General features: G+C 47.6%; 1 protein-coding gene across 2 annotated transcripts in view; it reads right to left on the minus strand.

Moving 5' to 3' along the window:
- Positions 1-27,318, minus strand: part of ITGA9 (integrin subunit alpha 9) — a 326,629-nt gene that overhangs the window by 18,847 nt on the left and 280,464 nt on the right. For both annotated transcript variants that reach the window (XM_059162100.1, XM_059162101.1), the window contains exons 24-26: positions 18,612-18,737; positions 16,402-16,521; positions 12,825-12,926 (exon numbers count right to left, since the gene is read on the minus strand). In XM_059162100.1, coding sequence (XP_059018083.1) covers positions 12,825-12,926; positions 16,402-16,521; positions 18,612-18,737 — 348 coding nt within the window. The remainder of the gene's footprint in view (positions 1-12,824; positions 12,927-16,401; positions 16,522-18,611; positions 18,738-27,318) is intronic.

Consider the following 27,318-nt stretch of genomic DNA (forward strand, 5'->3'; position numbering starts at 1 on the left):
CCCCCTTCCTGCTAACACCCACATCAAGCATAAACAGAAGCCTGACTTCTCAGGGCCTACATTAGCTGCACCTGCTTCTCTCCTCAGTATATCTGGGATGGTACAGTGTGAACTCCTGTGTCTGGCTTCTCCTTCTTCTTCTTCGTCATCATCATCTTCTTCTTCTTTCTTTCTTTCTTTTTTTTTTTTTTTTTTTTTTTAAGATTTTACATATTTATTTGGGAGAGAGAGCACAAGTAGGAGGAGAGAGAGGCAGAGGGAGAAGCAGGCGCCCTGAGGAGCAGAGAGCCCCATGTGGGGTTCGATCCTAGGACCACAGGATCATGACCCAAGCTGAAGGCAGATGCTTCGCCTACTGAGCCACCAGGAGGCCCCTGTGTCTGGCTTCCTTTTCTCAAAGTCGTGTCTGGGGGACTCATCCAGCATGTTTATGCTCACTGCTGTAGAGAACTGCCTAGTGTGAACCCACCGCAATCTGTTTATTCATCCTCTCCCTTTAGGGGCTGCCACCAAGGAGGTTGAGCAGCCCTGAAGGGGATGCGAGGTAGCAGCCCAGAGAGGGGGTCTGAAGTCTGTCATCCTACACCCACTACTTTCTATCTGGTCCAGCTAGAGATTCCTGTCTTTAAAGATGGATACGTGCCTTTGGGTTCTTGCCCCTAAAAGGCTGTGGACTGAACCACCTCCCAATTCAAAATCTCTCGTGGTATCTAGTGCAGATGAGCTTTGAGGCACTGTGGCCAACAGGTATGACTTCAGGCAACCGAAGTTTCCCGAGTTGTGAAATGGTGGCTTTAAAGGGAAAAATCAGGCAGTGTTGTGAAAGCACCTGGTGGTTGGTCATGTTAACACAAGGCTGCAAAGCTTCCTTGACAGTAAGGTGCTGAGGCAGGCCGTGACGTGAGTGCAGCATGGGTCGGCCATCGTCCAGCTCTTTCCAGAGCACCGAAGTCTTCTTGGGGACGCAGCCTGCCCCTTGCTGCCCAAAATTTGCATCCCGGCAAAGCCGCGCCCGAGCTCTGGTTTTGTGGATACAGACAGTCAAGAGTATCCACTGCAGTTTAGTCTAGAAAATTCTGCAAGAATGCCCTGACACTTCCCTGGAATGTGTGTTTAATCTTTCCTTATTTTTAGCAATGCTGTTCCTCCTCTTGGATGTGTGTCTTGTGCTTTGGGAGAGATGGTCCCTGCACATCAAGACTCTAATAAGTCCATCTGGGGGAGAAAACCAAGAGTGTCCTGTGGTTTTAAGAAGTCACGTCTCAGATAAGACCCCAAAGGAAGGCACAGCTGCTGGACTATGGCAGGGATGGGGTTGGGAGTCAAGAAGCAGTGACCCTGGGCTTTGTCTCTACCATTGATGAGCCGGTGACCCGAGTCAAACCCCTGGAACTTTCCATGTATCTTTTCTCTCTGTTTTCTTGTTTCCGTCCCGTCCCCAGTCTCTGTCCCAGGTCAGCTCCTGGTCTGCATTCCCTGCATCATTTCGGGAGCCCTGGGGAGGCCCCCCTGCTGTCAGGAGTATCTTTGTAAAATGCAGGTCTTCTCTTGCTTCTCTGCTTACACTATTGATGTGAATACACCATCCAGGGTCCCAGGCTCTTTACAGTCTGGTCTCCCTCCTGCCTTGTCAGCCGCACACTGGGCAACCATACACATCCTAGCCAGTCTGCGTCAACTTGTCTGTGGGGCCCGTGCTCAGGCCAGTTGGAATGACCTTCAGTTCTAGTCCACTTGGCAAACTCCAATATTACTCATCTTAAAAATGTACATGCCATTTGGTCCATTAATTCTGTACTTGAAAATTTACTCAAAGGCAAAGAAATATAAAATACAGAAAAAGTTTTTCCTTTAAAGATGTTCACTGCACAATTATTTATCCTCACGCAGAACAGAGATTTCCCTAATGCCCAACAACAGGGCAACAGGTAAGTCAGTAGATAATTATGGTTAATCATGATGTGGACTTCCATAGAGCTATTCAAAAGGATGTAATTGCACTGTCAAAGCACAGTTTTCAACAAGCTGAAGACATGCCTCTCCCACAAATACAGAGTGAACAACTGTTAAAGATGTATTTAATTCATTATGAAGGGGGATCAATGGGATGGTGAAACTAGTTCAAAGAAGGATGGTGAAAACCAGATACAAAACTCGGTAGTAGCCCACAGGGTGCTGAACTACAACCTTTGGGATTTTATTTTCTGCTGGAGAGAGAAGTCATTTTCACCTTTACTGGCAAAAGGCATTTATAACTGATCAGTCTTCTATAATCAACTTGTAACTTCACAGAATCCAGGCCCTAGAGCTTTAGGCAACCCTGTTAAACCTTTTCTCAGATTTTAGTGAATTGAAGGTCCACATGAGGAACCTGGTTACAATGCAGATTCTGCATCTCTGAGTTTGGGCTGGGGCCCTGGGAATGTTCCAGTCTACCATTGGAAGGACATGCAATCATCTTTTTGCCTGGTTTCCATGTTTTAAGTACTTTTAGAAAACATGATAACAACATGGGAAAAATTAAAATTTTACGTCAAATGAAAAAAATGAGAATATCAATTTACTGTCTAGATCACATCAGCTTTGCAGAAAAAAATGGTAGGACATTTCAAAAGTACACAGGTGCTTTTTGGTATAATGGGAACTTTTTTTCTTTTTTCTACTTTTTTGCTTTTAAAATTTTTTCTTAACTGAGCATTTCAAAGCCAGGTTAAAAAAAAAAAAAAATGAGAGAGACTGGGCTCCAACATCTCCTGTTCCAAGAAGCCTAACCCACCGCCTCTCTTTTTGGCAGAATTAGTCATTCCCTCTCTGAGCTTTAGGAAATGACCTCTTTTAGCAGAGAAGACTTACCATGGTATCTCAATGGCACAAGCAGAAAAAATGGAGGTTCTCTGGTTGTAAAGAAGGTAGGCAGCCAGAGCCCAGGCTGCTCAGCTCTCCATTTGCAAACCTGTCCCTCCTTATCCCACCCCAGTAGGCCTGGAACCAGCTCAAGGGAACCCTTGGCTCCACAACACTTAGTTTTGTTTTTTTTTTAAAGATTTATTTATTTATTTGACAGAGAGATCACAAGTAGACAGAAAGGCAGGTAGAGACAGAGAGAGAGAGAGAGAGAAGCAGACTCCCTGCTGAGCAGAGAGCCTGACGCGGGACTCGATCCCAGGACCCCGAGATCATGACCTGAGTCGAAGGCAGCAGCTTAACCCACTGAGCCACCCAAGTGCCCCACAACACTTAGTTTTAAAACCACAGCTAAACAATTGGCGGTCCCGGCCTTAAGTCCTTCTCGCTCTGTCAGACAATGATGTATCTCCCTGTGGATTTTTACAGAACAAGGTTCCAGGTGCATGTCCTCCTGTCGCCTAAACCAGGATCGTGATTCACGATGCCATTCGTGAGTGCACACATTAATAAATTAGTTAATGTGTGCACATTAATAAATGTCCTCTTGGCTAGAGCATGAGATGAGGCACGATGTTGATTCAGTCTGCAACAGAGAATAGCGTTCGAAGCCCGAGTCTCTGAGTGTGCTTCCTGTCTATCTCAAAAATATATTTGCAAATGTGATTTCTTGGTGGGGAGTTCTGGCCGTGCATCCATCCATCTGCCCACCCACCCGTCTGTCCATGCAACCATCTGTCCATCCACCACATCCACCTCTCTGTCTACCCATCCATCCAACCGTCCATCCAACTAACAAAGGTCTATGCGGCAGCTGCAGCCACTGTGGGGGTTCCGTGATGAATCAAGCAAGCAGTCCTCGCGCTCACAAAGCTTCTGGCTTTTAGAGAATCCTGACCAGTCAGACACATAAATGTGAAATCCCAATTTTGACAAGTGCCCCAAGGGAGAGGTTCATGGTGATGAAAGACTCTGGGATAGGGATGGAAGTCAGAAAGAGTTCCCTGGGGGAAATGACTGAGCTGAGGGTGATGAGTCAAAAGCAGGGGGAGAGGCAGCATTCTAAGGAGAAGGAGAGTGTGTGCAAAACCCCCGTGGCAGGCGTGCACTTGGCAGGGGTGGGACAGGACCAGAAGACCGTGGGTTTGGGACAAGGAGAATGGACAAGAAGCCAAAGGAAGATGTTCAAGATACAGCTAGAGAGCTAGGAAGGGCTGGAGGTTGTGTTAAGAATCATACACCTTATGTTAAGAGGAATGGGATTGTGATGCAGGTTTCTGACCAGGGGAGAAGGACATGGCCTGCGATGTGCCAGGAGCACTTAGCGGGGGAACAACTGCAGATTAGAAGGGAGAACCTCCCACGGTGGGGGAGGGGTTCAAGGAACAAACAGCCTGGGGAACAGGGTTGCAGGAGAAGTGGCGCTGGGAAGTGAATGCTTCTGGTAGGAAAGGAGGGAGAAGAAAGGGAAAGATATTGAGGATGAGGGAGAGGCTGGTGGTGGAGGCTGGCAGAGGCTGGCAGGAGGCCGAGAGATAGAAGTTCTGAGCAGCAAAAGGATGGGTGATGGCACGGCCGGCTGTGGACTGAAGCCAGAGGGCTTACATGCTAGGTGTTAGCCAAGAATACAGAGGAGAAGAAGGAGGCTGAGCGTTTGTCTCCACAGAGGCTTTGAGGAGGACAGACATCAGGCTATGACCACAGCCGGGCGGATATGGGGTGTCCTGCCTGCCGCTGTGAAGTCTGAGGTACTCCAGGCTGGCAAGCTGATGTCAGGGGACCACTGGGAGTCGACTGCCAGTCTGAGGCAGCTGGCAAGTCAGACCAGGGTGCTCTATTCCCTTCTGTGTTTCCGGGAACTTTTATGTTCCCACCACTGCAAACAGGCCTCATGTCATAGCCGGCGATGCTCAGGTCTCTGGAAGGCCTGAGGACACGATCACGGTGGGGAGCACCCAGCCCAGGCCTCTGCTGGACCAGGGCTTCCAGTGCTGAGATTCTCCGGAGGAGGTTCAACCTCAGACCCAGGTCGGCTGAAGGTCAACCACAGTGGCCAGATGCTCTCTACAGTCAACCTCACACCCATCTCCCAGAAAAGGAATTCGAGTACAAGAAAACGTGGATGGGGAAGAACATCTGGGACAATGAAATGACATTTCCACCTGCTTCTGATTACATCTCATCGCCAGTGAGAGTGCGGAGGAGGGAGGACGGAGAGACGGCCGTGGGGCTGGAAGAAATGTTCCCGGCACAACCTCATCTTAAACTGCTCTCAGAACACAGCCTTTGGGAAGTGCACAGCTCAGGGGAGCAGGGAGACCTAGGGAGACAACGTCCAGGAGCAGAAAATAAGCCACACATCTGGCGAGACTGAGGCTGTATGCCTACGCTGGGACACGCAAGATGTCAGAGCCACTGAGGCCGCCAGGTGCCGGGGATCAGAGGAGCCTCGCTCTGTTTGGAGGTGCGGGGGGAATGAGATTGGCTAGTGCTAATTTCCTTTAGGAATGGGGCACATTTGTTGGGAACTTACTGAGTTCCAGACCCTGCGCTGAGAGGTTGTATATCCATTCCGGCGGATAATCCTCATGATTGCTCTTTAAAGGGAGGGGGAGCAGACAGCTCGTCGACCTCCAGGCTATTCTGAGGAGAAGCCATGCATCTGGTGAGGGCCCAGACCGCAACAGGAAGAGCTCCAAAATCAACAGACCCTTAAGTCTGCACATGATGTGCTTCTCAGGCCACCGGAGACAAGGGCCACTCTTAAAGACCAAGGGCCAGCTGCTTACCACCCATTACTGTGACCCCTACCACCTGCTGGGAATAGTGTTCTCATTGTGTGTGGGCACAAGGACACAGGCCAGCCCAGGGTAGAGGGACATGGGATTAAGGAAGACTCAGGACTTGTAAACAGGCCGACTCGGCATCCAGTCCTGGCTCTTAGACTGACAGGCCGTGGCATCTCAAACTTGAAAGGTCTTTTCACCTCCTGGAGCCTCAGTTTCCCCAGTAGGAGAAGAGAGCAATGATACCTGGTTCGGAGGGTCACCAGATCTAAGCACATCAAATGCCGGCACACCATAGGAACTGAACATACACGTACGGATCTAAAACAATGAAGTCGTTAAGCACAGTGGGACATTCCAGTGGATGGTATGATTTCAAGGCCACTTTCCCTTGAAAGCAAAGGACCTTGAGCTTCCTTCTGAAACAGCCCACAGCCAGTGACAAGCAGGTCTGAAAGCCCAGCTCCCTTGCTTCAAGGAGGACAGACTCTGGGGTGGTCTGTATGTTCCAGAGTCTTCCACAGCATCAGGCTGAGGCTAGGGTCCCCTGAAGTTTCATCCTTCCTCTTCCCCTTTGTCTTTCCTATCCCGGCACCTCAGTCCTTTCCTGGGCTCACACACTCGTCTCACGTTCGCCTCTTGAGAGTCTAGCCTAGGACCCATGCAGCTTCCTGTGGCATGCCTGTCCTTTCTTCTTGGCCCTTAGAAAACCCCTCCAGGGCCTGTCCAGGGTCATGCCTCCTTCCGCGCAGCCTGTCCTCCCCTCTTCAGCAAGGCGTTCTCAGCACGTAACCACTCTGTGTTGCATGTACGGTTGTGTGCGTGCACGTGTGTGTGCGTGCTGTGGAAGTCTGGAGGGTAAAAGGGTTTCTTGTTCACACTTATTGGGGGTTCAGCTCATGTCTAGTGAAAGAACTGGATGGACTGGACAGCATCCCTGTCCTAAAATATAACCTTTCACACAGAACTCTCTAGAGTCTAGGGATACAGAGGCCACCAAGGGAAATGGAAATAAAAGGGCACCTGGGTTGCTCCATCAGTTAAGCATCTGCCTTTGGCTCAGGTCATGATCCCAGGGTGCTGGGCTCGAGTCCTGCATCGGGCTCCCTGCTCAGCGGGAAGTCTGCTTCTCCTCTCCCTTTGCCCCTCCCCTCTGCTTGTGTTCGATCTTTCTCTATTTCTCAAGTAAATAAATGAAATCTTAAAAAAAAAAAAAAAAGGAAATGGAGATAAAAAACTGGGGGAACTTGAGGTCCCCCAGCCCTGATTCAACCAGATCATATTCAGTTTAGTGGGTTCTATTGTTTACAAAAATAAAAACGATGACGACAGTCCTGATGAAAACCAGACATCACTGGATTAGGATAAACTGACTGAGACTCTTGAGGATTTGGGGGAAGGAGAGGCTGACTCTTCATGCGTTCATCCTGTCCTCGGCCCTCTAATTCTGCAGTGAGAGCCTCTATGAGCTGAGCCCCCCATGTGGACATACCAGGCAAGGAGTTTCGCATCGAGATACTGTTTAATCCCTCCCAACCCTTTTGGACAGGCTCTCCCTTCATGTGACCCGCATAAATTGCTACTTCTTCACTGACAAAATCTACCTGCCCACTTCCATCTCCTCTGTCACCATCACCTCTTGCCAGGTAACTGTCACAAGCTTCTAACTAGCCTTCTTAGGTTCACCTTTCCTCTTACGATCTGCCAACACCATGGCGGCCCATGATTTTTAAAGGCCATATAGCTGACCCTTGAATCACACAGGTTTAAACTGTACGGGTCACTTTCATGCGAATTTTTTTCTTGATAAATACAGCACAGTGCTGTAAATGTATTTTCTTTCCCTTATGAGTTTCTTAGTAACGTTTTCTTTTCCCTAGCTGATTGTATTGTGCAAATATAGCACATAATGCAGATAACATACCGAATGCGTGTTAACGAACTGTTCACGTTATCAATAAGGCTTCTGGTCAGTAGTGGGCTATTAGTCATACGCTTTTGGAGAGACAAAGGTTATGCATGGATTTCTAACTGCCAGACGGGTAGGTGCACCTGACTGCTGCCTGCATTGTTCAAGGGTTAGCTGTCTCCTGGATCATGCCATTCCCTGTGTCAAACAGGAGCTCTTGGTGGCTTCCCTTTGCTACCACCCCCTGGCGTGACATGGTCTGGCCATGCCTACACGCCTCCCCCCCCACCCCCCCAGATATCTGTGCTGTTTCCTGGGCTCTTGCCACACTGATCTCTGAGTCGTGAACCTGGAGGGCTGTTTGGTTCTTCAGGCAAACTGGGGCGCTTCTCCCCATCCTTGGCCAGCAAATTCCTTCTCGAGTTCTAGGTCTCAACGTCCTTGGAGAAAGATTCTCTGACCACCTTTAATAGAAAGCAGGTGAGTCCCATAGAACTAACCCCAGTTTGAAATGAAATCCTCTTTGCTTCCCTGTTTACCATCTGTTGTCCTCTCAGTCAGCTCTGGGAGTGTGGGGACTGTGTTTACTTGGTTCCCTACTGAACCCAGCGCCTACTACAGCACCTGGCTCTTAGCAAGCCTGCAATAAGTATTCATCAAGTAAATACACAAATGGTGACTATTAGGAAGTAAGACTCATGTTCTGGCAGACGGTGCTGGGATGCTACTCAATTCCTTATGCTTACAAGTGAATTCTTGCTTGTGAGGTTGTGAGGGTAGGGGGTGAGGGGGAGGACCACTTTTGGATGATGGTATGCGATGGGCCTGGTGGTGATCTTCCAATGATTCTCTTCTTCATCCTACATCTCAATGTAATCTGAGGTTCAAGGTTTGTATCGGGAAGTAGCACAACGAAAGGACCGTAAGTGGCATTTTTTGGAGTCACCTCTGTTTACCACATTAGGTGATGCCTCTCTGATTGAGATGCCTTGGCTTATGTCTTTGGCTGGGGGGCAATGGTAGGGTGCAGAACAAAAGCACAAGTCTCTAGCAAGTAGAAAGCAGCTTCCCCGTCTTTTGGGTGGGAAAACGGAGGCTTACAGAGCCAACCTGACACCCAGAGTCACACAGCTAGGATGTGAAGGAGATGGATTTCAATCTAAATTCTTCTCACTCCCAAGGGGGAGATGCCATGCTCCATTTCCACAGAGGGTGACTTCTCTGAAGGGGCCAAGCCTGGGAATTGAACTGAAATGGCTTTGGAGAAAATTGCTGTGCTCATCAATGAGTGCTTAATAGGGCAGCTTTCCTTAGAAATGAAAGCACAGGCTGCAGTCCTGAGGCTTCATTCTGGGGTCTGATTAGACCGAGAGGGGAAAGCCGCCTCTGGGGTGAGGACAGCCAGGTCCAGTCTGAAGGAGCTGGCTAGGCTCCAAGGCCCCCTGGGTGGTTTCAACAGAGATACTTTAAAATGAATCAGTGATTTCCTTTCCCTCCTGGATACTTTGCATTCGTCCAGGCCCTTTCACCCCTGCAGGCTCAGCGCCTTCCCGAGGGACTGGCAGGCTGCAGTGGGAAGGGGGAAGGAACACCCGGCTGGGAGTCAAGGGTCCGGAGCACTGTTCTTGGCTCAGTCACTGTGAGGTCTTGGGCAAGTCACTTCTTCTTCCCGAGTGTCAGAGGCCCTTCGTTCACAAGAAGAAGAAGCTTAGTGGTTCTAACCTGGGCTGGGGAGGTGGAGGCAAGAGGGAATCTCTGGGCACTTGCCAAAATTCGGAACCATCTTCCTGTCTGCGGGAGGGATGCTGGCGGCAGCGGACTGCATGTGGGAGGTGAATGCTAGTGTGGACCTACGGCCCCCATGCACCATGGCAGAAGGTGGAGAGCCCCAAACATTTGCCCTGTTCAATAAGCAAGGAAACGGTGCTCATTCAAGCACATTATTTCTTAAAAAAAAAAAAAAAAAAGGCAAAGGAGTACAAACACTCCTTAACGACCTTTGGACAAAGATTTTCTCATTTTCTCACCAAGGCCGCAGCGCTTGCCCAGCGAAGTGGTCTAAATGATTGAGTGACTGAACGAGGACTCTGTCTCCGACAGGCGCTCTAAGAAAAGCCAGGGCTTAGCTGGTCCAATGCTGACCCTCAGGATTAGAGAAGCATTTGTCACTTTTTAGTAGTCCTGTTATAACCCCCCTTCCAGTGCTGGGGAATCCTACTCTGTGTCAGTGTCAGGGCAATGCTGAGGCCCAAGTGCCCATGATCTGCTCTCCCTGGAGTGTGGTCTCCCCGAGACAGGGACTGAACCTCAGCCAGCGAGAGGCTCCTGCCTGACTCAGAGCAAGAGGCCCAGAGATGCCAGGTAGGGACAGCTGTGTCCAGGGCACTACATCAGGCTCTTCCTGCGGCTGGACTGGACCTGGGGTTCCTGGTTCCTCAGGTGTCTCGACTCCTCTCCTGTCCGCAGTCTGGTTTTCCAGCCTTCCCAGCGATGCTGAGAGCCACCAGATAGCCTTTGAACCCATTCCAATTCTGCCAAAATGAGTTAGTGCCAGTCCCTCCTGCTGGCTCCTAAGATCTCAGCCCCGTACCCAACCCACCTGGCAATGACGTATTCACCTGGGGATTTATGTATGTATTGTATTTTCTGCTACTTGAAAATATCAAGAAAATAGGTTTGCTCTGTAATTCCTACAAGCTTCTCACCCAGCCTGAGAAGGGAGCTGGGGCTGGGGGCTCGCAGTGGCAAAGCCAATTGCCTAGATTCCTGGTTGGCCCTGGGGGAGTTGTTAGCCCTGGTCGTTGGCAACTCTCCCTGAAAAGTTGGGTTGGGTTGAATAAGAATAGGAAATGCAGCATATTCTTGGCACTGGAAAGCGGTACAGAATGCCACCCCACCGGTCTCGCCTGGAACTCTCACGTGTGAATCTGCACACAACCTGGGGCGCTTGGTGGGGTTGGTCTTGGACAAATGCTAACATCTGACCTGGAAAAGTACTCCCAGACCTATTTATTAATATCAGGGCAGACACTTTAAGAATCTATTACGTATTTCTAGTTTTTCACCGAAATGCTTTTGTCAAGCTAACTACTCAGACCACAGCATAAAAACAAAAGATCCCAAGGGTCCCAGGAAAATCAGGGGATGTTTCTGTTGATGAAATTGACCACCATGGACACATTAGGTGGTTACAGATAGCGTCGTTTCCTTTCCGTACACTTCCTGTTCGATCCAAGGCCCTCAAAATGTGGTACCTCTTCTACAATCTTGTGAAATTTTGCCTGGTTTAAATTTAGTAGCTATCCTCCATGGAAATTTCCCCTCAAATAGACAGCTGACAGAAAGCCAGGCATTCAGAAGACTCACGCAGGGAAGAACGTGTTTGTTCTAAAAAAGCAAACCTTCCTACTCAGAAAAGATTTTTTCCCCTGCCAGGAAAGTTGAGAACAGATTGTAGGACTTCATCTTAGCTCATGGGTTGAAAAGGCAAAGTCCCGGAAAGGAGGGATAAGGGCACGTTGTGGGATTCTGAAGGCTGAGTGCTACAGAGAAATCAGTGGAAATGAGAGCTTCTTCCAAAGATTCTTGATAATGGAAATACCACCACAGTGCTCAAAGTGGAACAGTAATTAATGGAAGTGGTATTTGGGGGGCGTACAGATGACTCAGAAGCTGACAATGGGATGTTAAGCAATGTCTTCCTGGATCCCACAGCTCCATGTTCTCAGCCAAGGCAATGTGCCCGGCGATTTTTTTTTCTTTTTTCATCTACACAAGGAATTCCACCTGTAGAAAACCTGCTAAATTACATCCACTAGCTCTTAATTGGGAACACTGCAGTCTACCCAAACGTGCCAAACCTCCCCGTGTGGCATGGATTGCATTCTAGAAGTCTTTTTAACCAGAGCGATGACCCTGAGCGATGAATCACATTCTCCTTCACTTCCCAGGTGAGGGTCCGAATTAGCAGGGCAATGGCCAGAAGGCAGGGAGGGAAAGGCCAAAGCCAGCTCCGAATATGTGACCTCCAGCAAAACTCACCCTCGAGGGTGAGAGATGCCAGTGTCTTTCCTTGGCATCCCGTTCGGTTTCTGTTATTAAAACGAGCGGCTGGCCAGCTCCACAGTGGGAGCAGAGGAGTCAAGCTCTGCATCTGACGGTCCTTCCCCGCAGTGAGCCAGGTCCCGGTGTGGCTCTCACTCCCCTCCCCACCTCACAGACCCACATGCATGCTGGACCAGCCAATGCTCACCTCTTGCTCACCACACACAGCAGTGGGACTGAGGTTTCGTGGTGGTCCCCAGAGACTTATTTTTTTTAGGGCCTCATAAGAGTGGCCTTCGGTCTGCTCCCCATCCTAACCTTTAGACGCATGGTGTTCCCACTGTCGACAGGAAATAAGTTAACCACCTTCTCTTTGTAGGTACAGCATCTCTATGAATTTATCACATTGGTAAGTTTGTCACAGCAACATGGACTCTTCCAAGAGTCCCCCGAGAGAAGGTGAATTCCAGGGAAGGGCTTCCAAAAGCGCCACTGGCACTAGCTCAGTGGCAAAAACAGTTCACAGGCTGCTGTGTCCCCTTTCTCTCTGCTAGCATCTCAGTGTGGGTGTCAGGGATGTGCCTCCTATCCCCACCCCTGTAAATCAGTAAAAGGCAGTAAAATCCCAAGGCCACACTTCTCCTCCAGCCTCTCCCACACCCCCACATCCAAGCCTCCCGGCTGCTAAGCTCTCCTGTGTCTGTGAGGCCTGCCTCCCAATGGCACTTTACAAAGGACAAGGGCGTAGAGAATGAAAGAAAGTTCTAGGGCTTCGAAATTTGGATGTGACCTCTTTCAAGTCAGTCAAACAACTTGTTTTTAAAACATCCAGTGTTTATCCATGGAGCAATGTGATTGGGGAGGCAGAAGAGATTTCAGGGAAAGGTCTGAGAAAGATAAAAATAATCTTGGCTTTCAGAGTGGAAATCCAAGCCCTGTCAAGGGTGCTTCCAGACTATTTTTCCTTTGGCCGGTCATAGCAGGGAGCATTCACATAATGGTGGCACCGTGAAGAACAAGGCTATCACAAGAGCAAACCACAGAAGCTTTCCATGCAGGCCTGGAGGCCAAGGCAGGCCTGGTCTTGGGTCTACCACAAAGTGGACATCTTGGCCTAGAGACCATCTTTACCCTCGAATCCCAGCACCACACCACCCAGATTCTAGGCGTGGCTGACTCACCATCATTTCTTCTGGGTTCCCATTGGCTATCTCCACCACCCTCAGGGCAGGGTCCACCTTGACCTTGGCGCGGGTCATAAACTGGATGACAGATGAGCTGTCCTGTGGAAGAAGCAACAGAACTCAGTGACAGATTTTACTTTACTTTTTTTTTTTTTTTTTAGTGACAATGTCTGGCCCTTAAGGTAGTGGGTAGAACTAAATTCCAAGATTCCACGTGGGCCAGACAAAAATGTTATCACTGAACTAGATGCCTCCCCTATCCCCGGGACCTATGTGAAAGAGAGCTTTCCAGAGCTTTCTCAATTCTCTCACACCATGGTGGAGGCTGAAAAACTGAAGTTTTGCCGATCATCAATACATGCGAGCTTGTGTGCTGTGGTTTCCAAGTGGTAAGAGCCAGATATTTGGATATTGATACTGACATATTCACAAAGAGCAGAAAATAAATAAAGCTGTTTAATTGTCTGCGACAAACCCAGGCCTGGCATTCCGTAGAAGGCATCTGATTTCTATTTCTCAAGCATCTTCCTGCTCTGACCACAACCCTCAAATCCTTCACATGAGTTACTTTTAACTCTTTCTCTGCCCTTATGTGAGGCTGCCTGGGGGGTCAACGCCATCGAACGCGGAGAGAGGGTACGGGATGGAGGGATGAGAAAGGGAACATCCGGCTCATAAATCAGGTGATGGCCCGAAGAGCAATGACACTGGGGTGCACGTGGGGTCCTCTAACACTCAGGAAGAGCCCACAGGCCAGAGGTGGTCACCGGCCTTGGTGGAGGCTCAGATCCAGATAATGAGAAAATGGCTCCCAGGCAGTGAGGGAAGAGGAAGTTGGAAAAGGACAGGGCAAAACTGTGGCTCTGGGAAGGGTCAGGACCTTGAGCCCGTGGTGGAGATGGTCGGTGCTGCACGACCCTGGGTGGAAACTTCTGGCGCGGAAACAGACTGCAGGCAGCCCACCCGTGGGGGCGGCTGGGGCTCTGCCAGCAAGGTGTCATGGGGCACACCCACCCACATCTCCTCAGCCTGCCTGCCACCCAGGGAGGTACCCGTCAGATGCAGCTCTGCCCCACTTCTGGTAAAACCTACCCTCTGAAAATGAAAGTGGAGGACCCTCTTCTAGAAAACACTCTGAGGGAGCCCTCTGCTCTTCTCTGCCAAAGAAACTACAAAGACCTTCCTGGAAGGACACCCAGGGCCGCCACTCTGTGTCCTTTACCTGGGAGCTACGCACTGATTATTGCTCTTTTTTAAAAACAGCAGTAACACCGAATCCTTCTGGGAAGCTTGTCGCTCAAACGGACTGCGCTGCTGAGCTCTCATTAAGCAGTAAATAATTTTGTAGGCAGATAAGCTTTTGACCCTTGGATCATTGTCACATCTTGGATGGTCTTACAACAATAATGACGATGATGATGGCAATTGTCAGAGCTAAAGGCCGAGAACACTTTCAGAGAAATCGGAATCCTCTGCTAATTTACAAAGTCAGACCCCACATTTCAAATGAAAACCTGTTAAGATCCAAACAATAAGACTGCAAATTCCTTGGTCTGGGGCCTGACCTTGAGGTCAAAGGAAAATAAACAGGACGGTAGGCCCAGGCAAACCACAAGCCTAGAGCAGCTCCATATCCTCAGGAAGGCCAGAGGGCTCCGGGCCGCTAGCGCTTACTCCCCAAGGGAGGCCGTGGCTGGCTTCAGGGGCATTCTTTCTGCATCTCAAGCTCTGGGAGGAGCTGGGGTCCCATCTGGTTCTAAGTCAGCCTCCTTTTCGGCTTTCTTTTGCACCGGAATTTCTGATTTCTGTGGAAAGGGTGCTTTCAGGAGAAGGAGCCTCTCACAGTTACAGAGGACACCCTCAGCTGTCTCTTGGGGTGCAGACTGGGATGGATGGCCCTGGGGAAGAGCAGTCAGGAGGGCATGCCCCTGGGCAAAGGATCCCCATGGATTGGTGATGGGAGAAAGACACAGAGAGGCCGCAGAGCCGGATGCGAGGAAGGCCTAGGCCTTGATATTAAATTAAGGACTGATGACTGGAGTGCAAGCAGCTGACATCTGGGTTAAGGGTGAAAGAGGAAGGAGAGTGGCTTCCTGCCCTCGGTGCCATCATCAGGACTCTGGCGACAGTGATGACTGTGGCGTGGGGAATAAAACTGTCACCAGGGCCACTGGTCAAGGGCAGGTAAGTATACGGTGTCCTGAGGACCCCTGCCGGGAAGGCACTTCCTGTGATGTGGGGCTTCAAAACCCCCTTCTTGGAGTCTCAGGATGGCTACTGGGGCTCTAGCTCCTGCCGGGTCCTCTCCCAACACTGTCTTTTTTAAAAGGAGAAGCACAATAGGGAATCACTGCTATGGGAGCCCAACGCCTCCCAAACTGATTTCCCTGCAAAGGAAACCAAAGAGAAGGGAACCGGGCAGGGCTGCCTGGGTGGGGGCGGGCTGGGCCAGTTACAGATGGTCAGTGGGCGCAGCAGCTGGCATCCCTCCTAACTCATTTCTCAGGTCAGCACGCTACTGCCACACCTACCTTAAAAATTAACATTGGAATGACTTTTCTAAAGATATTCATTCAGGTTTCCACTGAACACATTATGTTCTTCCATTGGAAAATGAATAGAATCTCTGTGGCTAACAGACATATTTTATTTTATCTTCACAAGTGATTATTTTTAAAGCATCTTGTTGGAAGTGGCCTTTCATACTCAGCAGCTCTTCTGTTAAAATAAATCAGTGAATTTGTCTGACATTTTTTTAAGAACCACCAATTCACTGACTGAGGTATTTTTAAATGAGCCACTTTTTTTGATATGATAAACGCATACTGGCAAAGTCACCTGAAATTCAAAAGTTGGGCTTCTCTGAAATAAGGTGTCATCCAAACGAAGGACTGGCAAACTACCACCCAAGTCAAATCTGGCCCTTTGCCTGTTTTTGTAAATAAAGTTTTATTGGAACACAGCCAATGTGGAACACTCCCACTGAATATCACCTGTGGCGGCTTTCACCATACAGTGGCAGAGCTGGGCTGTGGCAAGAGACTGTAAGGCCTGTAAAGCCTGAAATATTTACTACTGGCCTTTTACAGAAAAGGTCTATCAACCACTGATTTAGAATGAGAGGGGCAGTACCGGCATCACTTAGGAGCTTGTCAGAAATATAGAATGTCAAACTTGATTTTGCATTTTAACAAGGTCTCCAGATAATTCTGATGCAAGCTAAAGTCTCAGAAACTTAAATGTACACACAAAGCACTCAGGGAGCTTATTAAAGTGAAGATGCTGATTTAGTAAGTCTGGGTCATAGAGCCCAAGATTCTGCCTTTCTTTTTTCTTCTTCTTCTTCTTTTTTTTTCTTTTTAAATTCTGCATTTATAATAAGTTCCCAAGTGACACTGATGCTGCTGGTCTCAGAGCACCCTTGGAATAGCAAGGATCTGGTATCTGCCACCCCCAGCCTCAAACTACCAATGGAACTTGCCAGAAAAGTTTTAAAAGGAGCAGGCAGAGTTATGAGAAAACCCACTCTGATGCTTTTAAATGAACCCAAAGAGTGCAGTGCCCCAGGTATTACCTTTTTCAATATTTCTGTGTTCAGCAGCATGTAAATGTCTATAGTACGGCTTTCTTCTTTAGCAAGCGCACTAAGGTTACAGTGCATTGTTAGGCAAGAAATTCCTTGTTTTTCACAGTCCTGAGAAGAAAAATCAGAGAACTGTCAAATGGTATTAAAAACAAAGACAAATGCACAGCGTTTTATGAAGTAGAGGGCTCCTCGAGGTTCTATTCTGGTCACTAGGAGGATCCCAGGCAGAGGAATTCCATAGGAAGGTGCAATTATTCCTTCTTGCCACCAGAGGGCAATAGAGGGGTTTCCTGCCCACAAAGCACCAGAACCTAACTTTTGTCAAGCAAATGGGAAAAAGTCACCCACTGGTTTACCCTACCCCAAAATTGGATTTCACAAGGAGAAAGAATTGTTTTAAAAAATAAACATTTTAAAAATAAACATTTACATATTCTAAAAGCATTTTTTTTTATGAGTTCTGAACAAAGATGTGTTTCCTATTGCAAAAATTATGTAGTTTTTGCCTGTGTGGTGGCAAATATATGTTCGTGCTCCTTTTTCAGGTAGAGCAAATGAGAGGGCTGAGAAGTCACAGGATTCATGAAACACATGAGTAAAGAAAAGCACAGGTTTGACCAAGAAAATATGTGAATCACCAATAGAAACCTCAATTCCAAATTAAAAAAGTTACAGAAGAGGAATTCTTCTCTTCTGTAAGGTAGGATCCAAAATGTATATACATATGTTTATGATGTTTCAAGTGTGGGGTAAGACTGTCAGTCAGTTACAGAGTTGTGTCTGTCAAACCACTAAATATCAGTGTACCTAACAATTCTAAGGGCTTTTAAAAATAGTTATATCATCAATACTAGGTAAGTAAAAACAAAAAACAAAACCAAGAAAAACCCTCAAAACCAAAAACCACCCCCATATTCTTTTTTTTTTTTTTAAATATTTTATTTATTTGTTTGACAGAGATATATAGAGAGCACAAGTAGCCAGAGGAGCAGGCAGAGGGAGAGGGAGAAGCAGGCTCTCGGTCTGTCCCAGAGCCTGTTATGGAGCTTGATCCCAGGACCCTGGGATCATGACCTGAGCCTAAGGCAGCTGTTTAACTGACTGAGCCACCCAGGCACCCCACACCCCCATATCCCAAGTGGCAAACAGTCCTACTTTCTTTTTCAGGACAAAAAAAAAAGAGAGAGAAAAACAATGTGAGGGAGATGCGCCTAGCCTGAAATAAGGAGCTGAAGATATATGGAGGAATAGGAGGCTTTGGGGAAGTGTACAATTCCATCTTCAAAACCCTCACTTGAAAACAATGGAGTAGTAGTAGACAGAATAAATCTTATAGTAGTAGTACATATAGTAGACAGAATAAATATATACATATATTAGATAGGATAAATCTTAAGGGTCCATCTTGATATATTTTACATGTTTATACCCAGATCAAGATGTAGAACATTTCCGGTACTTAAGCAGTTCCCCTCATGCCCCTGCCTGTTGATAGCCTTTCAAAATTAACCACTAATCTGACCTTCAACACCACTGCTAATCTTGCTGTCTCTGAACTTCATGTGTGTACTTTGGCTCCAGCTTTTTTCAGGCATCATTATGTCTGTGAGATCCATTCTTGCTGCCATGTGTGGTAGTACTGTTCGTTATTCTGTAATATTCCCGGGTGTAGTTACACCACAACGGTCTACCAGTTCTCCTGTTGATGGCGACCGGACTGTTCCCAGATTTTAGCTATAGGAAGATTATTGTAAACCTTCTCAACCACGTGTTTTGGGGGACATAAATACCCATTTCTCTTGGGGATATACCTGGGAGTGGAACTGCTGGGTCACAGGGTTCAGAGATGTTTAATTTCAGCGGATCCTGCCCAAGAGTTTTCCATAGCGCTTGTAGGAGGACCATCACTCTTGATTAGACTCATACGAGCTGGGGAAATGTTTTACTTTGTGCTTGGTGGGTTGCAAAGGTTTTCCCTTTGCCAGGCAGTGGAATTTGAAATGTAAATTTAACACTTTGATTGAAACCTCAGGCTGAAAAGTGGGAGTTGACCACAGTCCTCGTGACTTTATACGCCAATTGATTGAAACCAGATTTGGGAAATAATAAATGCCAAAGAGAAAACTGGCCTCTCATCTCAGACTTGCCTTTCTAGTGAGGACCACCCATGTGAACCCAACTAGTAAGCAAATTCTTACCAAGACTTTTCTTCCAGACTTGGTGAAAAAGGCAAATATTGTATGGAAGATATTTTCTTGCTCTTGAGGGATGATGCAGGGGGTTGGGTTTTTCTGGAAAGAGCAGTTTCCCTTCTCTTGGCTCACCTGAAAGTGAAAGGAAATCTGTCAGAGTGTTCTGCCCCAAGAACGAATCACGAGGCTGGAACCCCTTATTCTAGGGGCGATAACCAAGTCAGCTCCTCCCCCTATCTGTTCTCCAGTGGAGAGTATGGTGTTGAAGGACAGAGTGGTAGCATCAACCAGGCCAAACAATCCAAAGTCCTTAAATAATTGAGATGAGATGGTACACAGCATGCAGCTGAGATGTGACTAGGAGATAGTAAGACTCCAGAAACAAAACAAACCCCATACTTCACAATTTCCAAAGCACATTTATAAGCCTCCTTGTAGCTACTCTCTGAGATGACCTTTCATGCTCTTTGGGTGAGAAAGCTGAGACTCAGGTTGTCACTGGCCAATAATCACAGAGCCCAGAACCCAGGTCTTCTGAAGCCAAGCCCTCATGCACGGTCCACTGCCAGAGGTTTTCAAACTGTGTTCCACGGAACTCCCCAGGTGCTGTAAAACCCCATAGTTGTCTCCCTAAAGAGGAGAAGAGGCATCTAGCAGGACTTCTCTGGGCCCCATTCTTTGCTCCAATGAGAGCCGCAACCACATTTACTGTCACTTAAAATGAGGGTTAGGCTACCAAAAAAAAAAAAAAAAAAAAAAAAGTTGGGCTGCTACCCAATCGAGCCATGCAGGAGCTTATATGCCCGTGAGCTCTTGGTGAGTTATCTGATCTTGCTTCAGATGGCAACAGTGCTGAGCAACAACATGGAAAACGAAACACCCCGAAACAACAGCTTATGGTCTCCCATGTTGGTTTCTTTGAGAACAACACTATTTTGATGCCTACATTGAGGAAATGTTGAAAAAACCAAGGCTTCTTTATATACCTCATCAGACCACACCAGTTTTAGCTGAGGACTAGACAAAACTTCAGGTCAAGTGGTAAGATCCGTATTTAGTAATTCATAATTTAGGATTGTGTTTGTAACCCCATTTCTAGCCAGAATCATCTGTTTAAATCAAACACTCTTATTTTTAATGCCCTTGAGGAAAATATAGTGTGTTTGAATTTATTCAAGAGTGTTTCAGCTTCCCATTCATGGTAGGGAGCAAAACTTAAAAATTTTTACTTAAAGAAACTTCCTACTTAAGCCAACAGTGCTAATTTTTTCATAATGAACTCTAAAATAAGACCTCCAGGTTTGCTGCATTAATCTAGACTCTATCTTTGGTCTAAACACATATGCCAGGATTTACTGTATATACCTAAAAAAAACAAGTAAGATGAAGGTCTACTTCCTCAAATTATTAGGAAAGAGAGTGTTGCCTTTACCAATCTCTCCTAGTTTAGAGTTATTCTTTAAGACTATATTATAATTGGGACTGTCTCAATTACTTTATTTATTTATTTATTTTTAAAGATTGTGTTTATCTATTTGAGAGAGAGCGAGCACGCAAACACAAGCGAGGGGGGTGCCAGAGACAGAGGGAGAAGCAGGCTCCCCGCTGAGCAGGGAGCCCGATGCGGGACTCCATCACAGGACCCTGGGATCATGACCTGAGCTGAAGGCAGACGTTTAACGACTGAGCCACACAGGCGCCCCTCAATTACTTTATTTGAACCACAAAACCTGGGAAGACACAGCAGCTGAAATGGTCTCAATCAATGCTGGTTTTGGCTGCTTTTCGAGGTGATGGGAGGAAAATAATGGGATTTAACACAGCTTTGGGGATTATTCCTCAGGTGCAAGTGTGTCAAACTGTGATAAATATTTTAAAGCTCATTTTAGAAAGCAAAACACAGGTCGCTTATATGGTGAGGATCACGGGTAATCAAAAGACAAATGAGAAAAACCACTGCAATGTTATGCAGATAGGCACTTCTGTTTTGCCATAAAATTTCAGCAAGAATCTTGGATTCAAAATGTACTGCATTCCAAATTAATTAGACAAATTTAAGATGATATGCTTTGGAAAACAACTGAAAAGTAGCTTCGTCGTGATAGATGCTGATCTCAAAGGAGATATATTTGCATAACATCTTTTTGGGAGATGTGTGAATGAGAAGAGCAATATAGATGAATATGTTATTCTTACATAATTTTAAGTATACAATGGCATGGTTAGGTTAAATATTATAAGTAGAATTCTTTTTAAAGATTTTATTTATTTAACTGAGAGCGTCACAGGGAGAGAGGGAACATAAGCAGGTGAGGGGGAGAGGGAGAAGCAGGCTTCCCGCCAAGCCTGAGGAGGGGCTATGTCCCAGGATCCTGGGATCATGACCTGAGCTGAAGGGAGACGCTTAACAACTGAGCCACCCAGGCGTGCCTATAAGTAGATATTATTTAATTCATATTTCTAATTACTTTTATGGAGGTAAAATTTACATTCACAAACATGCACAGATCTTAAGGGTGTAGGCTGGCGAAATGTGACAAATGAAATCACCCAAGTCACCGCCATCCCAGTGAATGTACAGAATCTATCATTTACTCCAGAAAGTTCCCTCTGGCCTCTTACGAGTCCATTCCCATCCCCTACCTCCAAGACAAACACACTTCTCACTCCTACTAAGTCAGCCAAAAAAGTGTTATGTGTACCTCATCAGGGAAGTGGGGGATTGTGTTATTTGGGGGTTACCCTCTGTTTAGTCACGTAGGGCACATCGAGGATGGAGAACATTTTGTTCACCGGGCATTTGAGAACTTGAATGTGTTGTGCTCATGTTCTTGATTCCAATCATGTTTCGCTCTGAACCATCCTCCACTTTCCCTGTTTGCCATCTGGGGTGAACACTTGCTGAAAGGCTACTGGAAAAATGGTCCTTGGGCAGCCTTGGGGTGTGCACATTCCTCTTGTTGAGATGACTGGGCCTGACCACACAAACACATTGATCTGGGCTTAGAGAAACAGAATCTCTGAGTCTTGCCGGATGCGTTCATCTTTAATTAAAATCAGGGATGGGGGCAGAATTCCTCCTGGCTCTGCAAACTGATGCTTCTGGTCTCTAGGCTGGGAGAGGAAGTGTGGAACGGAGCCCCAGCTCAGCCGGTCTCGCTAACCTGGGGTGCGAGGAGGCTGGCGCTGTGAAGACCCCCACACAGATGGTCAGGAAGCTGGGATGGAGAAAGCAAGGGGGTGAGCAGTGGCCAAAGTCCCACTGTGTGCCCGATGGAGCAGAGATGTGGCTCAGAGCTTCCCTTGCCTCTTTCCCCTGGAGTCTTGGGGGCCAGTGAACGGGGCCGACAGTGATGTCATGTGATCCCCTGTGATGCTTGATCTGCCCCATTGGAATCTGGAGAAGGGAAGTGGAGACTGAGTCTGTGGGGAATGAGTGAATGAGATTCTCAGCTAGTTGTGCTCCTGACTGTGGTTACACAGGAATCACTTCAGTGGGGGGGGGGGGGTAGAGGGGGAAATGACATTTTTCTGCGAGGTTTCAGGGACGTCCTCTTTCAAAGGGAGACCGAAGATTGCTTGGTGCTGCGTGGGTCTGGTTCTGAACCTGTTTATCCTGCTGCAGACTCTCCCTCAGCTAGAACTGAGCAGCTCAGGCTCTGGCCGGGCCATGGAAGGGAAGGATTTTTCTATGTTGGATAGGAATGAATGCGACAGTTGCGATAACACCAAAACACACCCCACGTGTGTGGCCCTTTCTGTGGGCAGGTTCTGAGTGGTTTACACATAGTAGGTCATGCAGTCCTTGCCCCAGAGATGAGGGCTGTTACTATCCCCATTTTACAGTTGGAGAAACAGAGGGCAAGGGGAGACCAGTTGACTGCCCGAGGTCACCCAGTTAGCGGACCATCCAGCTCCAGAGCTGGTGTTTATAACCACTTTCCTGGTTCTCAGGTACAGAGGCTGTGAATGGGGTTGGGGCAGGAGTCACGGACCAGCAAAGGTGGAGGGAAACCATATCTTCTTGTTCCCATCTGGGCCAAAGGAAGGGACCACTCAGCTAGAATCCTCTGTTCTGACCCATGCGGCCAGAAAAAAAACCCTGGCTAGAGCATGGGAGATAAAAGTGCCTGCTGGCTGGGGGGGGGGCAGGCTGCTCCCTGCTGTCTGGGGTTGGAAGGGGAACAGAGCATCCTGGAATGTGGTTTCTGGGAGGCAGCCTGCAGATCACGCAGTTCCTTGGCCTCAGCTGACAGATAATGAACCAGAACCCCCAAGTTCCAGGAGCCATCCAAGGTCATGTGACTGGATGTTGGCAGCAAGATGCACCCAGTGAAGGAATCCTGTGGCACAGATGGCCTCGATGAGCACTTGACTGTCCTGGGCTTCAGCCCCAGTTCTGCCTCCTGAGAGCTGGGCCAGTTTGGGTCTCTAGGGCTCCAGCTGCCTCGTGTAAAATGAGGATGGCGGGTCTGAGTGGCCCCTAAGGTGGTCCTCACCTGCTAATTCCTACTCTGAGAACTATCTGTGCATTTTCTAAGAGCACAGGACCACCCAGTCTCACATTACATAGATAAGCAATGACTGATCACCCTCAGCTTGGTTCTAACAATCTTCTTTGCCTAAAATCAAGGAGAAGTATTATTTTCTTCTTGCATTACAGGCAATCCAACACCACAGCGCTCATGTCCAACAACTTCGTTTCTGTGGCTGGCCAAGGACTCCGTGCCGTTGCCCCTCGCTCAACTCTGCCCACTCACTTCTCATTAATTTCCCACACTATCTGAGCCCGAATGCTTCCCATGACATGGCTGCTTATCTTCCAGGACCTCTGGGAGCTGGAAGAGGTCCATATCCATCGGAATGTGAATCAAAGGACTTCACCAAACATACACACAAAGGACAGGAGAATGCGGGACACAATGTCGAGGCTGGGTTCTGCCAAGGAACTGAGGGTTTTCTGCTGGCTTTTGGTCTTCTCCACTCTCCTGTCCTGACTCCAAAGAAAACATTGTGCAAGTCAGAAAGGAAGAGATGGTGGTGATTTGGGAAATTGTCAGGAGCCCAAGGAGATAAGGACATCACTTGGTGGCAGGGTCCCTGTCAGCCTCGGTCAGCAAGGTTCATGGTCAGAAGCCACCAAAGTCCCAGGCCTATCCAAGGACAACGTGCTCAGTACAGTCTAGGTGGCCTGGCAAAACCTCACTTCATAAAATACGGGGTTCAAAACATGAATTGGGGTGATTCCATGGTATGATACCACAAAAGAGAATCCATCTTTTGCATGTTGCCATTCAAAGAAACATCTAGGGCTTTAACTAAAGATGTTCTGGGCTGTGGTGGTCTGATGCAGGGGCTGGAGGAAACAAACCATTTGTGGCCTGAGGATAGGGGCCTATATAAGGTACCTCAGAGTTGTTTGCTGACCTAGAGTTAGAGAAAGACACATGCCTCCCCTGGGGTCCCAGAACAGAGCAGCCCTAATACAGTCTTTGTCCGTGGGCCTGAAGACTGGAGGGATGGAGAAGTCCATTGATCTGTTTTCTGAGTCTCATTCCCCAAGTGTATCACCCTGGAAACCAATTCCAGCTGCTTAAGGCCCTGTCCCTGTATGGAGTTCACATACAAACAGGAATACTACTAGCTCATGCTGGTACTATTCTAAGAGCTAGGACGTGCACTGAATCTTACTCTGCCATGAGTAAGGTGAACGTATCATTTATTGTCCAAACCAGGACCTTTTTGAGAGTGAACCAGGTAGACTGGTAAGATAGAGACCAATATCAGGAATGTGCCAGGCAAACTGGAACTTCTTGTCTCCTTAATTTTCACCCTTATTTTACCGATCAGAAGACTGAGGCCCAGAGAGGGTAAGTAGCCAGTCATGTACCTAGATATTTTGACTGTGGAAGGAGTGTCACCTCTGAAGCTCTCCCTGGATGCCCCTTCCTGGTCCCCCTTCCCTGGGCGCTGACTGCAAGCCACCTGTCCCCCATGTACTTGGACCCTCGTCTCATTGTCCATCCACTCACAACCCTCAGAGCAGCGGCCCTGCTACCACCATGACTCTTGTCTACAAATTTCTCCCTCCCCCAGCAGTGGGTTTGTCGTCACCTGCGCTCAGGACTCGGGGGCGGTGGCGCTTCCCACAGCTCTTGGAAGATAAAGAGAACCAGAGAGCCAAGTGAGGAGGGGAAGGTAATTCCAGGCAGGGAGGAACAGCATCTGCAGAAGCACAGAGGTTCAAACAGTAGACTTGACCTGGGGAGAACCCAAGAGTTCAACATGGCTCAGGTACACAATGAATGCTGGGTACTAGCGGTCCGAAAGCAGGCAGGAGAGGTGGGCTGGATACAGAGGAGGGTCTTTCAGGTGAATCTTAGATTAAGTGGAGGGGGGAGGGCAGCTGCCCAGATGGCAATGAACACATCTCATGTGAAGGACCTACTTCTCACTTGGGGTATGTGCAATTGCTGGTATGTGTTTAGCAGGCTAAGGCATAGACGTCTCCCTTCTACCAGCAACAGCCTCTGGCTGGCTGGGGTCCAGGGATGGGAAAGGTCACCGGAGTCTCCCTGGATTGATGGACTGCCTTGAACACAGTACATAGCCAACAGAAGAGAAATGGAGGATTCAATGAGCAGGGGAATAAAGTGACAATGAGCTCCCCCTGCCCCCCGAACGATGTTTGGAGTCTTTACCAATGGGGGTCTTAAGGGAAGTTTGATTTAAAAACTATGTTTGTTAAATTGACTTGGATTAAAGAGGGCACAGGCTCATTTTCGAGTAACATGTGTTTCATGTTAACTTGCATTTATCTATTAATCACTGACTCTGTGTTCTCTGTTACATCCTTGGGCTGCTTTTCCATATCGTATTACACTCATCACAGCTGACAGCAACTGGGTAAACACAACCTGTCCCCTGACTTGCCACCTGCTCCTTGAGTCACACACCCCTTGGGTTTGAAAACCCAGAGAATGTTTTCAGTGCCTTCTTTGCTAATTCAATTACTTACTGCCTCATCTGGGAACCGAGTATCAGAAGAGAATAAGCTCCCTTCTCCCACAGGAGGCCAGACCTTTAGCATAGAGGTTTTGATGAAATTAATTTCAGGACTTCAAGGATTTAAATAAAAACAATACTCATAAAATGATTGAGAGGTGACACCAACTGGCTAATTAGGCTGGCCCAAGATGTTTACTCACAGAAAGATAAATAAGAACTATAAACTGTGATAAACAGTCTTTACCAGTCTGACAGAGCTCCTTAGGCTATGACTTAGGTTAAATCACATTGCTCTGATTCACTATTAAGTGGTTCTTGGCATTGACTGAAGAAAGGGAAGTGAGGATAATATTTTACTAATAAATCCTAAAACAAATATTTTCATGTTTTATCAGTCATTTCGCGTCTTTGTAATAATACAGACCCAGAATAATACAGTAGGGGTAGCTGCTCTAAGGCCCCATATAATTACTCTGATTTTTCACCTGCAATGGCACTGCTTAACATAAGGACAGCGAAACCAATGACAATTCTGAGTACTTCCTCCCAATGGGTATGCCTAGCTTTAGGTTACTAATGTATCTGAAAGGCTGGCATTTTTTTTGTGTGCAGGCATCATTTCATGTAAAGGAAGGAGTTCTCAAAAGCGTCCTCCAGTAGGCCCTCTGGGGACACGTATTCTCTTGCTATGGCTGCATTTATTAGATGTATCACTTGATAATTATCCCCTTATCAAAAACTAAAGGGGCGCCTCGGTGGCTCAGTGAGTTGAGGGACCGTCCGACTCCTGGTTTCGGCTCAGGTCACCTTCTCAGTGTTGTGAGATCGAGACCCGTGTCCGCTCGGCGCTCAGCCTGAGTCTCCTTGAGATCCTCTCTCTCCTTCAGCCCTTTCCCCTTGCTTTGTGAAAAGGGCCCCATTGTTTATCAGTTCAGCGAGTTCTGCTTTCCAGTTATTTACCTCTGTGTGTAGCTAGAGACCTCAATGTGTCCATACAGACAAAAAGCAAGACACTTTGGTGATCACGACAATACGAGGTAAGTTAACAAGAGGCTCTGTCTTTGGCCAGTCCCTCCCAACCTCGATCCTCACTCAGATGAAGAGCATGCTCTGTTCCTGAACTGAAAAAGGGGAAATAAGAGCAGAACAGCCCACCTCCAAACCAGCAGAGTTGGGGATGGAGCCGGAAGAGCAAGGAGTCGAAGAACGGCCTGCTGTCATTTAATTCCCAGACGGGCAAAGTCAGTAACGTTAAAAAGCCCGAGAAGATTGTAACTTTCACTTGCGAGGTCTCCTCTCTCATTGAAAATTATCTTCTAAATAAAATGCTTGCTTCCTCGCAGCCCCTCCCCCAGCCCTTTAGGCCACCACCACTGTGAAAGGTCAGGGTGTTTCTGAGACCAAAACTGAAACAGGAAAGAAAGGGGCAAAGCCTCAGAATCAATCTTCCAGAGCAAAGGGAAAGCACAATCCATTGTACAGTTCTGACTTCTGTATGAGTCTGCTGTTACTTCATAAAATATTTCACTTTTATGGTAAAAGCCAATGATTTTTCCCCTTCGGCAGCACTAGGGTTTGGCAAAACAGTGGCGTGCCCTCCCCGCGGCCCCCCCTCCTTTTCCTCTGGGTGTAGCCGGTCAGCCCGCTGGAAAGTCAAGAGTGCAGGTTGCCACGAGGCTGCCCTGGGAAAGAGAATTCATTTACA

This window comes from Mustela lutreola, chromosome 2 (assembly GCF_030435805.1).
Source record: "Mustela lutreola isolate mMusLut2 chromosome 2, mMusLut2.pri, whole genome shotgun sequence".
Classification (NCBI taxonomy): Eukaryota; Metazoa; Chordata; class Mammalia; order Carnivora; family Mustelidae; genus Mustela; species Mustela lutreola.